Source organism: Lycorma delicatula, chromosome 2 (assembly GCF_047948215.1).
Source record: "Lycorma delicatula isolate Av1 chromosome 2, ASM4794821v1, whole genome shotgun sequence".
Classification (NCBI taxonomy): Eukaryota; Metazoa; Arthropoda; class Insecta; order Hemiptera; family Fulgoridae; genus Lycorma; species Lycorma delicatula.
The window spans coordinates 157,734,673-157,748,172 of NC_134456.1; the positions used below are offsets into that span (position 1 = coordinate 157,734,673).

The window sequence follows — 13,500 nt, forward strand, 5'->3', positions numbered from 1 at the left end:
ATCCTGTCATAGAAAAAAATATGTCCAGAGGCATAATTGTTACACAGCATTATTAATTATGTAAGGTTCATTTTCTATAATTTTAATACCCAACTCTAACGTCATGATTCATACGGTAACAACAAAACAACACCCTAGGCTTTCATAAGGTTTCAGAGTTCTATTTGTACTAATTTGCCACCTTACTCAAAAACTCCTTAGTTGGGTAAAGATAAATGCAGTTTTTTACAGTTACAGTTATGAGCTTTCAAATGGCACTTGCAGAATCTCAAAATGTTATCTCCATAAATATTTGAAATGTTTATATAGATTTTATGTCTATATATATAAATGTTTATATATATTTTTTCATTGTTTATGGCAAAACAATGAATTTTTCGCAAAAAATGTCAAAAATACTTGTGTCTTTAAATTATCCAAATTATGTAAAAAAAGTGGTTTTAATTGAAAAAATAGTTTCGAAAAAATAGACTAGTGGTTAAAAAGGGTTAAAACTAGCGTTTCTTTTGTTAAATTCTAGTTTTCTATATTTCTACCTGGAATAAATTCTCAATGATTATTTATTTTGAACTCTGTCTTCTGTGTATCTGTATTGATTGTTAACTATTTGATGTGAAATATTTTGATTGTTATTCTTTGTTGATTATGTTATGCATTATGCACTCTTTTTATATCATAATTATTGTTTTTATGTCATGTATTATATTAGGAATTAATTGTTTGGATTGTTATTAATGACATGTAACATTATTATTGTTTACTGCTGTTATCCTGATTATTATTTTGGTTGTAATTACTATATTAATATTTGTGTTCATTAATTGTTTTATTATTGTCATTTATTATTACTACCATTATTCTATTTATTACCATTGTTATTATTATTAATTTGTCTGGTTGTAATTAAGAACATTTTAAACCAATAAACTGTAATTATATAAACATTATAAATTGTCAACCTCTCAATATCTTGGTCAAACTGTGAACCACATGCGACAATATTAATAACAAACGAGTAAAAATGATTCAAAAAGCGGGTCTGAGTTCATCATTTTGACCCATTACCAGCCTGACTAAATGGGCTAACAATTGGTGTTGATATCATATGCCTGATTTGAAGCAAAGGTTTCTACTACATTAGACCTCAAGCTAGAATAATGGAAGATGAAAGTACAAAAAATCAAACTGCCTTTATCAAAATTTCATGGATAGTATCAGTTTAAATTGCATTTGGCTTTTTGAAAACAAAAATTTATCTATTATCTTATGCAATTAATGATGCAAAGTGTAAAGTTTATATTGGAGCAAAGTTTATCTAAATGACACAACACAACAACACAGCATATTAATATATAGTTGGAATTTTCAATCATATCTAGTTCACCTGAATAAGGTAATGGAAAGATTAAAAAATATAAAAACTGATTACAATTAATGAAATATCATTCTGTAATATGAAGGTCAGAATATCTCAACAATGTATAGTCCTGAAATATCCTGATAGTCAGAGACTTAATTAAAGAACTTGAAGCTTTTATCATCTAGGACAGAGGTTCCCAAACTTATTTTTCTCATAGACCACTTTCAAAATTTTGCTGGTTCCGGTGGACCCCCTGCAGCTACATTTCTACCATATTTCCAGTCGACGGAAAATGTGAAGATTAGATCTAACTATGAAAATTTGCATTACGGCTGAGTTCCACGAACTACCAGCTTCCAAAAAAAAAGTGAGAATTGATTGGTTAATTTTTGATTGACTGTGCAGTGAGTGGATGTCAAAAAAGTAAAGTTGGCCAATCAAAAAAAAATGCTTCCATCCAACTTTACATTTTTGACATCTACTCACAGCACAAGAAAGCAATCAATTCTCACTTATTTTATTTAGAAAACTTCCCATTCAGAGTGGTAAAAAGCAAAAGAAATATAGTATATTTTTTTGTGTTGCATTTATTCAAATATGTAATCATTACACTATTAATTATTATTGTAATCATATTGCATTGTAATATAATAAAATTGTCGTAATATAATTAAAACATTATCTGCCTAGATTGATACGCAAAGTCAAGCCAACATTTTAGTTCTTCACTATCGAAACCAGATGAATTTCCGTGGACCCCCGCTTACGAATTGTGAACACCCATTTTTTTGTCACGTTAACGTAGACCCCTGTTGAGTCTCCCGTGGACCTCTGGGGGTCCACCTGGACTACTTTGGGAATCAATGATCTAGGAGCTCTGTAGAGTCAGGTACTTAATCTTGTAACCAATGAATTGTTTAGCTGATGAGTACCACAGCATCTGTAAGACAGTAGATGCCAGTACTCTTTTACAAAGCAGAAATAGACCACAGCTTTCAGGAAAATCAACAGGACTGAATCAAATGGTAATCACTGAACAACAGCCATTTAGTATTTATGAAATCAAGAATTGAAAAGATGCTAAAGGTTCACCTTGTAGACAAGGAATGTTAAAAGTGGAACTAACATTTGCTCTTATCACTCTAACTCCTAAGACATTGAGTTAACCAAATTACTGGGTGAATTTTCCATGTGATAGCTTTGTCAAACTGGAGGGTAGAATATTCCAATGTCAACAAATTAACACCATAACATTTAAAGTTGTGCAGTACAAGTTAAATAAACCAATATCAACAGAGTTCAAGATGAAGCATCAAAATGTTAATTTGTAACATGTAAAGAGCAAATATGTCAAAGGAGCAGTAAAATTCATTCCTAACCAGTTTGTCATGCAGGAATAATATAACTGGCAGCAAACTACAAGGAAACAAAGCCATATCTGAGTGATTGAGTTCTTTCAAAGTAAACTACGGCATGAAGTCTCCTTTCGAAGATATCTCTGCCAACCAAGATCAAGGTGGACAGCTTAATTTATTGTCACATATATGTGGGAAAGTTCAGAAGATGATATAAATATAGGAGAGCTCATGATGAGCCGTCAGGCTACAATATTTGACTTGGCCAAAATACATAGAAATGGTCGAAATCAGCTGTATATGATAAGATTGGATGGTAGTTACTAGTAATGTTGTTAGTAACACTTTTCCTCTACTTAGACAGTAAGACAATAATCAGTCTAAGATAATAAGATTGATTAATTAATATGATAACACAATAACAGTTTATTACAATAAGTAATATTTTATATTTTATTTTTTAAACATCATTTTTTTACATATAATATTAACTGACACAATAGATTTTTTTTTTTACCAATCACATTATTTATCTCAATTAAACTAAGGAAATTACCAGCTGCTTTAAGGCAAATAGCATGAATAGATGATACACACTACAGTAATTCAAATACTTGAATATGGACAGACGGCCCTAAGAAATTGTAAAACATAAGATAACATTTTTATCCCTTTGAATAGTTCACATGTTAGCCCCTACATTAAAATTGCAACAAAGTGCCGCATAACAGATACAATCCACAAGGATGTGGTACATGGTTACTTGGCAGTAGTAGCGTACACAGATGTGTGCATCTGATCAAGGTGAGTGACCCTAGTGTGCCCTATTCGCAAAAGAGTAATAACCTCCTCTCAACGGTTATTTCTGCATGAGAAGCTCCACAGTGCTCTTGATTGGATGAAGTTTATTGCTAATATTAGCATCCCACTCACCTTAGAACATGTCAAAATTTGAGGCTAATTTATTAATGGCATACCTCTGCAACGAAAATACTGGTGATGCTGGAAAGGCCAAACATGTATGTTCTGTTGCCAACCACAAAAGCACAACCAATAGAATTATCGTTTCTAGAGCTGTCCATACAAACTATACCATCAAGATTCATGCTATATATAATATTATAAAATTCGTTTTGTAAGATAGCTAGATTTGTGTTCTTTTTATGATACTGACAAAGATCAAAGCAGTAATTAACAAGATAATGCTGCCAAGAGGGATAATAACATGAAGCTGCAGTAAGGACTGGAAGTAATTGTATATTTAGAGCAGAGAAAAGGTGGTGAGCTCTGATGCTAGTGAAGAGGTAAATCTCGGCTGTTCCAGGCATTGAATCAGATGTTGGTTAGAGAGCATTACATCAAATGTTGGATGATTTCGTTGTGCTTAAATATGAGCTACATAAGTGCAAATTGTTTGATTTCATCTATTTCAAAGAGATGGCTCACCACTTTCCACAATTACAATTACCACAGAGTTTGAACAAAATGCATCTGCAGTAAGATGGATGAATGAATGATGGATTGCATCTAGAATTCTAAGAACGGTGGACTGAACAGACGAATAAGCCACACAGCTGTAATCCAAGCGGGAACGGACTAGAGCTCAGTAGAAGCTCAACATGCATACTCAACCAGCCCCCAACGAGTATTAGATAAAACTCTCAGCACGTCTAACATTTTTAAACATTTTACCTTCAGCTCCTTTAAATGTGATACTCAATTAGTTGTTGATCAACCACATTCCTAAAAATCTAACCAGTGTGCATGCTCCAACTGGTTACCATGTAAAAAAGTTGAGGGTCAGTAACTTCCCTTAAGCGTGAAAAACAGATGCATGTTTAGCAATGTAGGGTGATGCGTTGTGAGGTCATCAAAACTCTTTACTACACTACTGATACAATAGAGATGAGATGATTTAATGATCACATTGTAATGAATGGAAATGCAATAGTTGCAATTAATTTTATATTCCATGTTAAATGTTAATGAAGGTATGTTGTTAAGTTTTTATTTTGTTACTGTTTACTTTTTTTAACAAGTCTTCTTTTTGAAATAGTTATGTTATGAATAACTTTCTATGCCATTTTGGCATGAATCACTGCTTTTGACAAAATGTAGTTCATGTATTAGCAATAAAGAAACTTATTTATTAGAAGGCCAAAACAATCACCAAACACAATCAATATTAATACTAATAGAATAGTTTGTAGTATCTACTCAAGCCTATTTTTTGTTCAATACATTACCTCATCAAAGCAAAGTCCATACATAACTGTTGTCAATATATACAGAATAAAGGGTTAAATATAAAGAAAAGGGACAGCAAAATGAATGAAAAAAGTGGGGCATGCAGTGAGGGAAAAGAAACTTCATTTCCTTCTTAGTATGCACCTTACTACTCTCTCTTCCATTTCCAAAATTTTTAATACAATATATCTTCCAATAAGGGTTCATAGATTAGTTGGCTAAAAGTTCAACACAAGTAAACTCAACATGTGTTGGATCATAACTGGTTTTTTATTCAGAAGGCTCATCTTTACCGATGGGAATTTAAGTTATCAGTATTACCATGCAGACAAAAGATCAGAAATGAAATCATCAGAGAATTAACCAGCAAACTGCTCAGCATTATATAACAGCTAAGTGAAAAGTAGTAGCCTGACCAAGATCTGCATAACCCAACTCAGTGAAGAAGAAACAATTACAATAACTGTGAATGTAAGAAAACATGCTTTAATCATACAGAAATCACAGTAGAAGACAAACAACCTTAACTAGATTCTATTTTTCTCACCAGTACTAGATGGACCCTGTTAGAACTTTTCAGGGAATTTTCACCCTTGATGGAAGCAGCATTTTAATGATTAATTTCTCATTGTTTCAATTTAAAGTATGGTACAACAGATCCCTTTTCTAAAAATAAAACTTAACTAAATTACAATTTTGGAACAGGCTAATCTAAGGGATTACTGTGCTATAAACCATTCAAACAGATCATACTGTAAGTTATGTTGTGTTGTAAATAATGGAAATGGAGGGAAGACAAAAACAGGCAGGGGCGGAAAAGGATATGTAAGAGGCAGTCCCTCTTCTATTTGAAAGAAATGGGGAAAAAATAAAAAGGAAAATTTATGAAGAAAGATTTCACAACAGAAAAAGTTTAGGACATGAGAATAAGAAAGGAATCCCAACCTACATAAATAATGGAGAATATCTAGAAAAAAATCAGTAAAATTCAACTTAACTCTCTTTATCCCCCATTTTTACAGAAAAAAAATTGTGAAGAGAGAAACCATAACTAATTCTAGTGAAGGTACAAATATATATTATAAAAACCATAAATATGTACAAGTTTATACCCCCATTCGTAAGACTAATCAGTCATGGTTTTGAATATATATATTATGGTATAATGTTGGTTAAAAGAAGAAAGGAGAGGAAAAACCAGAATTAAAGAGAAAGAAGAAAGGAGAGGAAAACCCAGAATTAAAGAGAAAGAAGAAGGATTGTAAAAAGAAAAAGAAGAGTAAAACAACAAAAATAATAATAACAATACTTACCAAAACAACAAATGGTTTCGACTGCGATGTTAAATGAGCATAATTTAAGGTGACAATTTGTCCATAATTCTGATTTTTTACATAATTGTAGAATCCCATTAATGAAGAGAATGAATTCATAATCCATTTAACATATATTTTTTTCTCTGTATTATGTTTAGCTTTAGATGCCATTTTATAAAATTCAGTATTTTACAGATGTAAATAAAAAACAGTTTTAAATATGCAATTCATTAACTTTTGCAAGCTATTCAGCAGATTATAAAATGCAACATTCACTCAAACTGTGAAAAAGTGACTCATCAAAATTGATCCACACATGAAGAATTTTATCTAAATTAATTTACCTTTATTTAGTTAAAGAAAATTAACAGTAAAAATGTTTGAAATAACTTTCTTCCTGAAACAAAATAATATAAAAAAATTAATGAACTACATTTTTTTAGACACAACAGAGAATTTATCTTCTAAAATGTTTTCACTACAATTGTTTTTTTTAAGAAAATGATATATGTTATATATAAATATTTTTAACAGCAATGATATAACAAAATTATAATCTATATGTACACAAATACCCAGAATTTATACACCAGGACAAATCTAAGGAACTATTGAATCAATCAGAAAAATCTTTTTAACTGTTTAAAAGCTTATTTCTTTCCAAGTGTCATGAATAATTACTTCATCCAACCTGTGCCACCTTATTAGCTCTCCTTTGGAATTTCTTCACAATTTATTAATATAAATAAATAAATTAGTGTGATTATGAAAAAAACCACTTATCACATGAACATGAAACTTGAGGAAACATGAGGTCTGATTTTTAGGATCCTGCAGCAGATCATCAGTAGATTTCATAATGGTCAAAATCTTCTAACCCCCAGGAAACCACCTCTAACAGTAACACAGAAACAAATTTAAATACTGCTTTTAACTACTAATTTACAAATATTTATTTATTAATTATAATTAATAATTTATTTATTAATATACAAATATTTTAACTACTTTTTTTAAACAAGTTTAGCTCTGGGGGAAGAGGTTCCCAATCTCTTGTTCTTTGATGTTGTATTAATGAGGCCTTAATGTTGTCCAAATGGTTCAGAGTTCCTTGCTTCCCAGATCCATTATTTCCCTTAGTTCCCATTAATTAAAAAAAAAAGCAGCGAAGAAATATTTAGACATCTATTCAAGAAAACATTGTCCTGGTCAAGGGATAAAAAAAATTAATAGTATCATTAAGTCTGGCTGCTTTTACCAGACACCCTAAACTTCCTTGACCAACTTAAATTTACAAAGATTAAAATATTGTGATATTCAAATAATTCTATTACAAAATGCATTCTATCTTCAGGAACAAGGATGAAAATTATGTCAAAGAAACTGGTCTTCTTGCTCCAACCTCTATACCCCCTTAATACACAAAAATTAAATAAGAAGATATCCAAAATATTCTTAAGTAAAACAGTTTCTATCGTTACAGAAAGCAAGAAACTTGTTGTGGAGTGCTTTAAATAAATACACACATTGACGACCAGATGTTTGTTTCTTAAATGCAATTTTAATAACTCAAACAAAAACAACTCTCATACTGTATTCTTTTCCAATGTTGCTTTTTTTTACACCACTGTTACTATTGATGGTCGTTCACTATTGATCGATGCAAACCAATCTCGATTGTATTACAACACCCTTCCTCAATTGAAATGTTTACAACAAAAATAATACATTCAAATATAACAATATTACATTAGATATATATCATAACATGACATGTCAAGAACAAAACACAATGAACTTTAAAAACATCAACAAAAATAAAAAGAAACATCATTTCTTACTTCTCATTTAACATTAACTTTTTCAATCTTTCAAATGACACATAACAGAGAACTTAGTGCGTATGTAAGCCACTTGAATATTCAATGGTACATAAGATACTTTTATTATACCTTGCTTAATTTTCTCTTGAATAAAATTATAGTTAAAGTCAATGTGCTTTTTTAACTCTTTTGGCTACTAGCAAGATTTACTAATTCGAATAGCAAACAAAATTGTCCTCAAATAAAAGTACATCTAAATCACTTGCATTTCTGTTACATATAATAAAAGTATTTTGAAACCAACAAGCCTCACAGACACATTGACTGGGAGTACATAATCTGCCTCAATGGAAGGCAGACAATACAAAAATGTTTCTTTGAACACCAAGACACAGTACAATTAAAAGTTTTATTATAATGTCCACTGCTGACATCCCAGTCAGAATCTAAAAAACCTATGATAATATCAGCAGTAGAATTTTTACTATATCTCAGAATTTTCTGGTTTATCTAAAATGATTATAATAAAAATTATCATCCATTGGAGTAGGGACAGTTTTACAATCTAACATATTGAAACATTTTAGTACATTTTCTAGATAATTATTGTGATTCAAAAATATTGTACCATATTTTTAAATGTTATTCCACAGTAATACCTAAATAATATGAAATTTGACCCAAATTGTTCTTTTTACACTTACACATCATTTCATTCTTAAAAACATTAATTTTTTGCTATTTGAGCCTGTGATAATTAAATCATCAACATAAATAACTACATAGATTTTTAAATTTTGAATAATCCTGAGATACAAACCCCATAATCATTATTTGATTTCACAAAATTCTAAGATACATGAATTCATGAAATTTATCATACCAGCATTTGGGAGAATTTTTTATATCATTAATTGCACACTTTATCATTTGGTAAACTACAATCTCCAGATAAATGCATAAATACATTTTCGATCAGTTCGCCATGCAAAAAGGCGCAACAGACATCCATTTGCATAACAGGCCAATCAAAATTTACACTAACAGCTAATATTAATCTAACTATACCTAATTTGGCAACAGAAGAATAAACATCATATATTGATCCTTTCTGCATGAACCCTCTGGCAACTAACCTTGATGTAAATTGAATTATTTTGCTTTGATAATTCTATAAATCCATTTGCTGTCAATAATGTCACATTTCTGGCTTATCAATAACATCCCATGTATTATTTTCAGCTAATGACTAACTCAACCTCCATAGTATTCTGCCATTGCTTAGCAAAAACTGACTGTTTAGCTTCTTTTTATGATGTTTGTTCTTCAATGTCAGTCATACTAACAATCTCATAATCATTATATTTAACTGGAGGCTGCAGTTAATCCCTAGGGTGAAACTGTCTTCTATTCGTAGGACTATGTATGTTCATGGTCAGGGCACTTCTTTCTAAACTTCCATCTGTAATTACAACCTTAATTATGCTTTCAATGTGTTCAACTTCAGATATAGATTCTTCTTTCTTCATGTTGACATTACAATCAAAAAAGGAGCAAAAATAACAGCTCTTTCTAACATTACTTCTTTTGTACTTTCACCATAACCTACAAAGATTCCCTTTCTTCTTTTAAGATCAAGTTTCTTTCTCTCCCCTTTTGGTATATGCACCCACACTTTTGTATCAAACAGTGGTTTTATTTTTTTTTAATCAAAATTTTACTTGTTATTCCATAATTCATAAGGTATTTTACCTTTAACTGTACTTGTCCCAGTTTTATTAATCAGATATGCAGCTGTATTTGCTACTTCAGCCCAACATGACTTGCTGAGATGTTTTATTGCCATCATTCTTCTAACTGCCTCAATAATCACATACATTTCTCGTTCTGATGACCATTCTGTTTGGCATTATAAGAAACAGTAGTCAGACGTTCTATTCCTTGCTGGGTCAAAAGTTTTCTCACACTACAATTAACAAACTCCTTTGCATTACCTGTTCTTAAGATTTTGATTTTCTGACCCATTTCATTTTCACAGTTTCACAAAATATCAAGCTTATCATAAACATCATGCTTATGTTTTAAAAAATACACCTGTTTATAATGTGAATAGTCATCGTTCAATAAAAACACGTAACAAGAACCACTACCTATTGAGTTAACGTCCATAGGACCACAGATATCAGGATGGATTATGGTTTCCAACTTCAGTTGACTGTGAATTACTTCATTTGAATGAGTCACGATGTTGTTTTTCCAGCATGCAGGCTTTACAGAACAAGGTTTCATTTTTATCATCACATATAATAATACCATTTTGGTTAAAAACAAAATTTTAAAAGTGTTTTAATGTGCCAAACTTTTTTGCCACCAGATTAAATATTTTATATTTGAGTTCAGTATGGCCATCATTAGTCATACAACAATCATCTTGGTCTACAAAATTCTAGTTATCCAAGCTAAACATCATGCGAAGAATTTGATTTGAGTTTAGCCAATGCACAAACTTGATTTGTTTTCTTGTAGATTAATTGTGCTTCATACGCATCCGACTTCAAATAAAAACAATCATCCAAAGCCTTATCTTGTGAGAAATGATTTATCCTTAAATCAGATATATATAGCATATTTTTCATCTTCATACTTATGAATTTTAAAACTGTCTTTTATTCATAAGACTATGTATGTTCATGGTCAGGGCACTTCTTTCTAAACTTCCATCTGTAGTTACAACCTTCTTTCTAAACTTCCATCTGTAGTTGCAACCTTAATTATGATTTCAATGTGTTCAACTTCAGATATAGCATTTTATTTTTGTATATATTCATTGGTAATGTCAAAAAGATCTTTAGCTATAAAAACTACTCTCATCTGGAATTTACAAACATTCCAGTTATTTTCATTTAACTTCACAAATTGCTGTTATTCCATATTGTTATCCAAGTGGTCACAACTAAACAAAATTTCCACTACCTCCATATATCCATTCGCGGTTATATGTCTGTTCGCAGTCATAACCTGTTACAGAGTTCTTTAAATAAATATACACATTAACAACCAGCAATTTACTTCTTAAATGAAATTTTAATAACTGAAACAAGAACTCATAACTATAACAAGGATTCTCATATATTTCATTGCTGTTATCTTTCTTTTATCTTCACATTACTGTTACTATCAATATTGCTTACCATCGATCGATATAAACCAACATCTCAAATGTATCACAACAAAACTAAATAATATTAAATAGCTTCAAACCTATTTTTCACTAGATTCTTTAGCTTTCCAAGTTTCCCTTAATTAATGAAAAGTGAAATAAATTGGGCAATCAAACTGTTCTTTTTCAAAATGCATCCTACTTTAGAGGATAAGAAAGAAATTGAATATACACAAGACGATCATGCCTCCTTAATACACAATAATTCTTTTTAAAAAATGACATTTTAGCCTCAGGGAAAAAGAAAAAGTTTGAAAATGTTCAGGGCTCCTTGTTCAGACTCATTATCCTCCTCCTGAGCACCCTAAATGAATGAAAATGAAATACTGCCTATTTAAACCATACATTTTAAAACCCATTTACCAACAGGATCTAGGAAGTTAAATGGTTTTAAGTGGTTTGAACGTCTTGGCTCTAGCAGATTTGATTTCCATTGGCTCGTCTTATAAAAAATTAAATACTGCAAATTCAAATCATTCTTTTTTTAAATCCTGCTCTATATTCACGGAGGAGCAAAAAAAAATACTAACTGTTAATAGTTATGAGACCTCCTTGCCCTTCAACAGTTAAGTCATATAAAGGAAGCTGAAATATTGGAATATTCCAACCATTCCTTTGCAAAACATGTTCTATGTTAAGGTACAAGTTAAAACTTTAATGATATCAAAGAAGTCCATATGGCTCCCAAGCTCTCTATCTCCCTAGCTCTTCTCAATTATCAAAAATTAAAACATTGCAAAATGTCAAATGTAAAAAAAAATGTAGTGATTTAGTTAAGATTTTCTGTAGTCATCTGTTTAAACTGCTGTCCAATTTCTCTTATTACAACCTTGGTTTATCCCTTCCATATATGCCTTCTGATTGAACCTCCAAAGCCTTTTGTTATCTACCTTCTCTCATTCTCATGGCATGAACATTCTATCCAAATGCTATCCTCTCTGCTGTCTCCATCAGAGGTCTTTGATGCAGCGGAGGAGGTCACAAATGAAACACATTTCTTATTTGAACTCTTCATGTTTTTCCCATTGCTCTTCTAACATATTTCATTCTAGCTGCAAAAAAAAATGGCTCTTGCATTTATCCAGTACAAGGAAGCTGTCAACCCATAAAGCAATGTCTGGCACAAAAATGTTATTAAACATTAACTTTATTTCTGTAATGACCTTTTGTTTGTACCTACATTACTAAACTGACTATAAATTTAAAAATGTAACTTTTAAAAAGTGCATAATTCTGGGGGAGTAATATGAAGCATCTAATATCAGAGTTTGCACAACCAGGAATCTTATATGCTCTGGTTTTGCTAAATTAACAAATATTACAATATCTGAATCTTACTTTTTCAAATTCACTCTACTGAGAATGCAACTTAATGTAAGAAGGATGCTTTTCAAAAAATAACTTATGATGTGATACTCGAATTTCTCTTTCAAACTGTGTTCACTTTTAAATTAAAAAGAAAACTTTGTAAAAAACAAAGAATAGGCAAAAAAATCGACAAAATATCCAATAAGAATTAGGCAGGAATATACATGTTTAAAAATAAAAAATAAAAATTTAATGTAAACAAAATACACTGAAAGAAAAATTTGTAACAGAGGAATTCAATATTCAAACATCATCATTCAAATAATAATAATATTAACAACTGAACAAAAAGACAATACATATTTCAAACAGATAATAAAAAAAAATTGAAAATATTATCATTCACACAAAATTAAACAAAATAGAAAATATTATCATTCAAACATGTAATCAAACAAAATTTCATTATTCACATCATAGCAAAAATCAATAAATATTAGTCGATTACTTTAATCATTTCACTGGAAAAAATTCACCAATATGCTTTAAAATTATTTCAGACTGGTCTTCTTTTTTATACCTTTGATGGCATAAAAAATCGAACAAATAAGAACCCAGAAGCTGCCGATGCGTGACACATTCTCTTCTATTACGGTGCTTTGCATAAGCCCCATATACTTTCGATCTTTTGGGTATGCGCTCCTGTCGTGGGGTCAACAAAATTTTCAGTATGATATTGACAATCATAACCCTCCAGTTTAGAAATGATATCATATAATTTCCACACATCTGAAATAATTGTAGTTCCTTTTTCTATACAATATTTTATACTGGCAATCAACGACTTGCGGGTACGATTTGGAAGTGGGTA

The 13,500-nt window shown here is 30.7% G+C and overlaps 1 protein-coding gene across 2 annotated transcripts in view; it reads right to left on the reverse strand.

The window, feature by feature from the left end:
• Positions 1-13,500, reverse strand: part of LOC142319343 (uncharacterized) — a 130,929-nt gene that overhangs the window by 114,172 nt on the left and 3,257 nt on the right. For both annotated transcript variants that reach the window (XM_075356540.1, XM_075356541.1), the window contains exon 2: positions 6,276-6,675. In XM_075356540.1, the coding sequence (XP_075212655.1) occupies positions 6,276-6,449 (174 nt within the window). In that variant the 5' untranslated portion in view covers positions 6,450-6,675. The remainder of the gene's footprint in view (positions 1-6,275; positions 6,676-13,500) is intronic.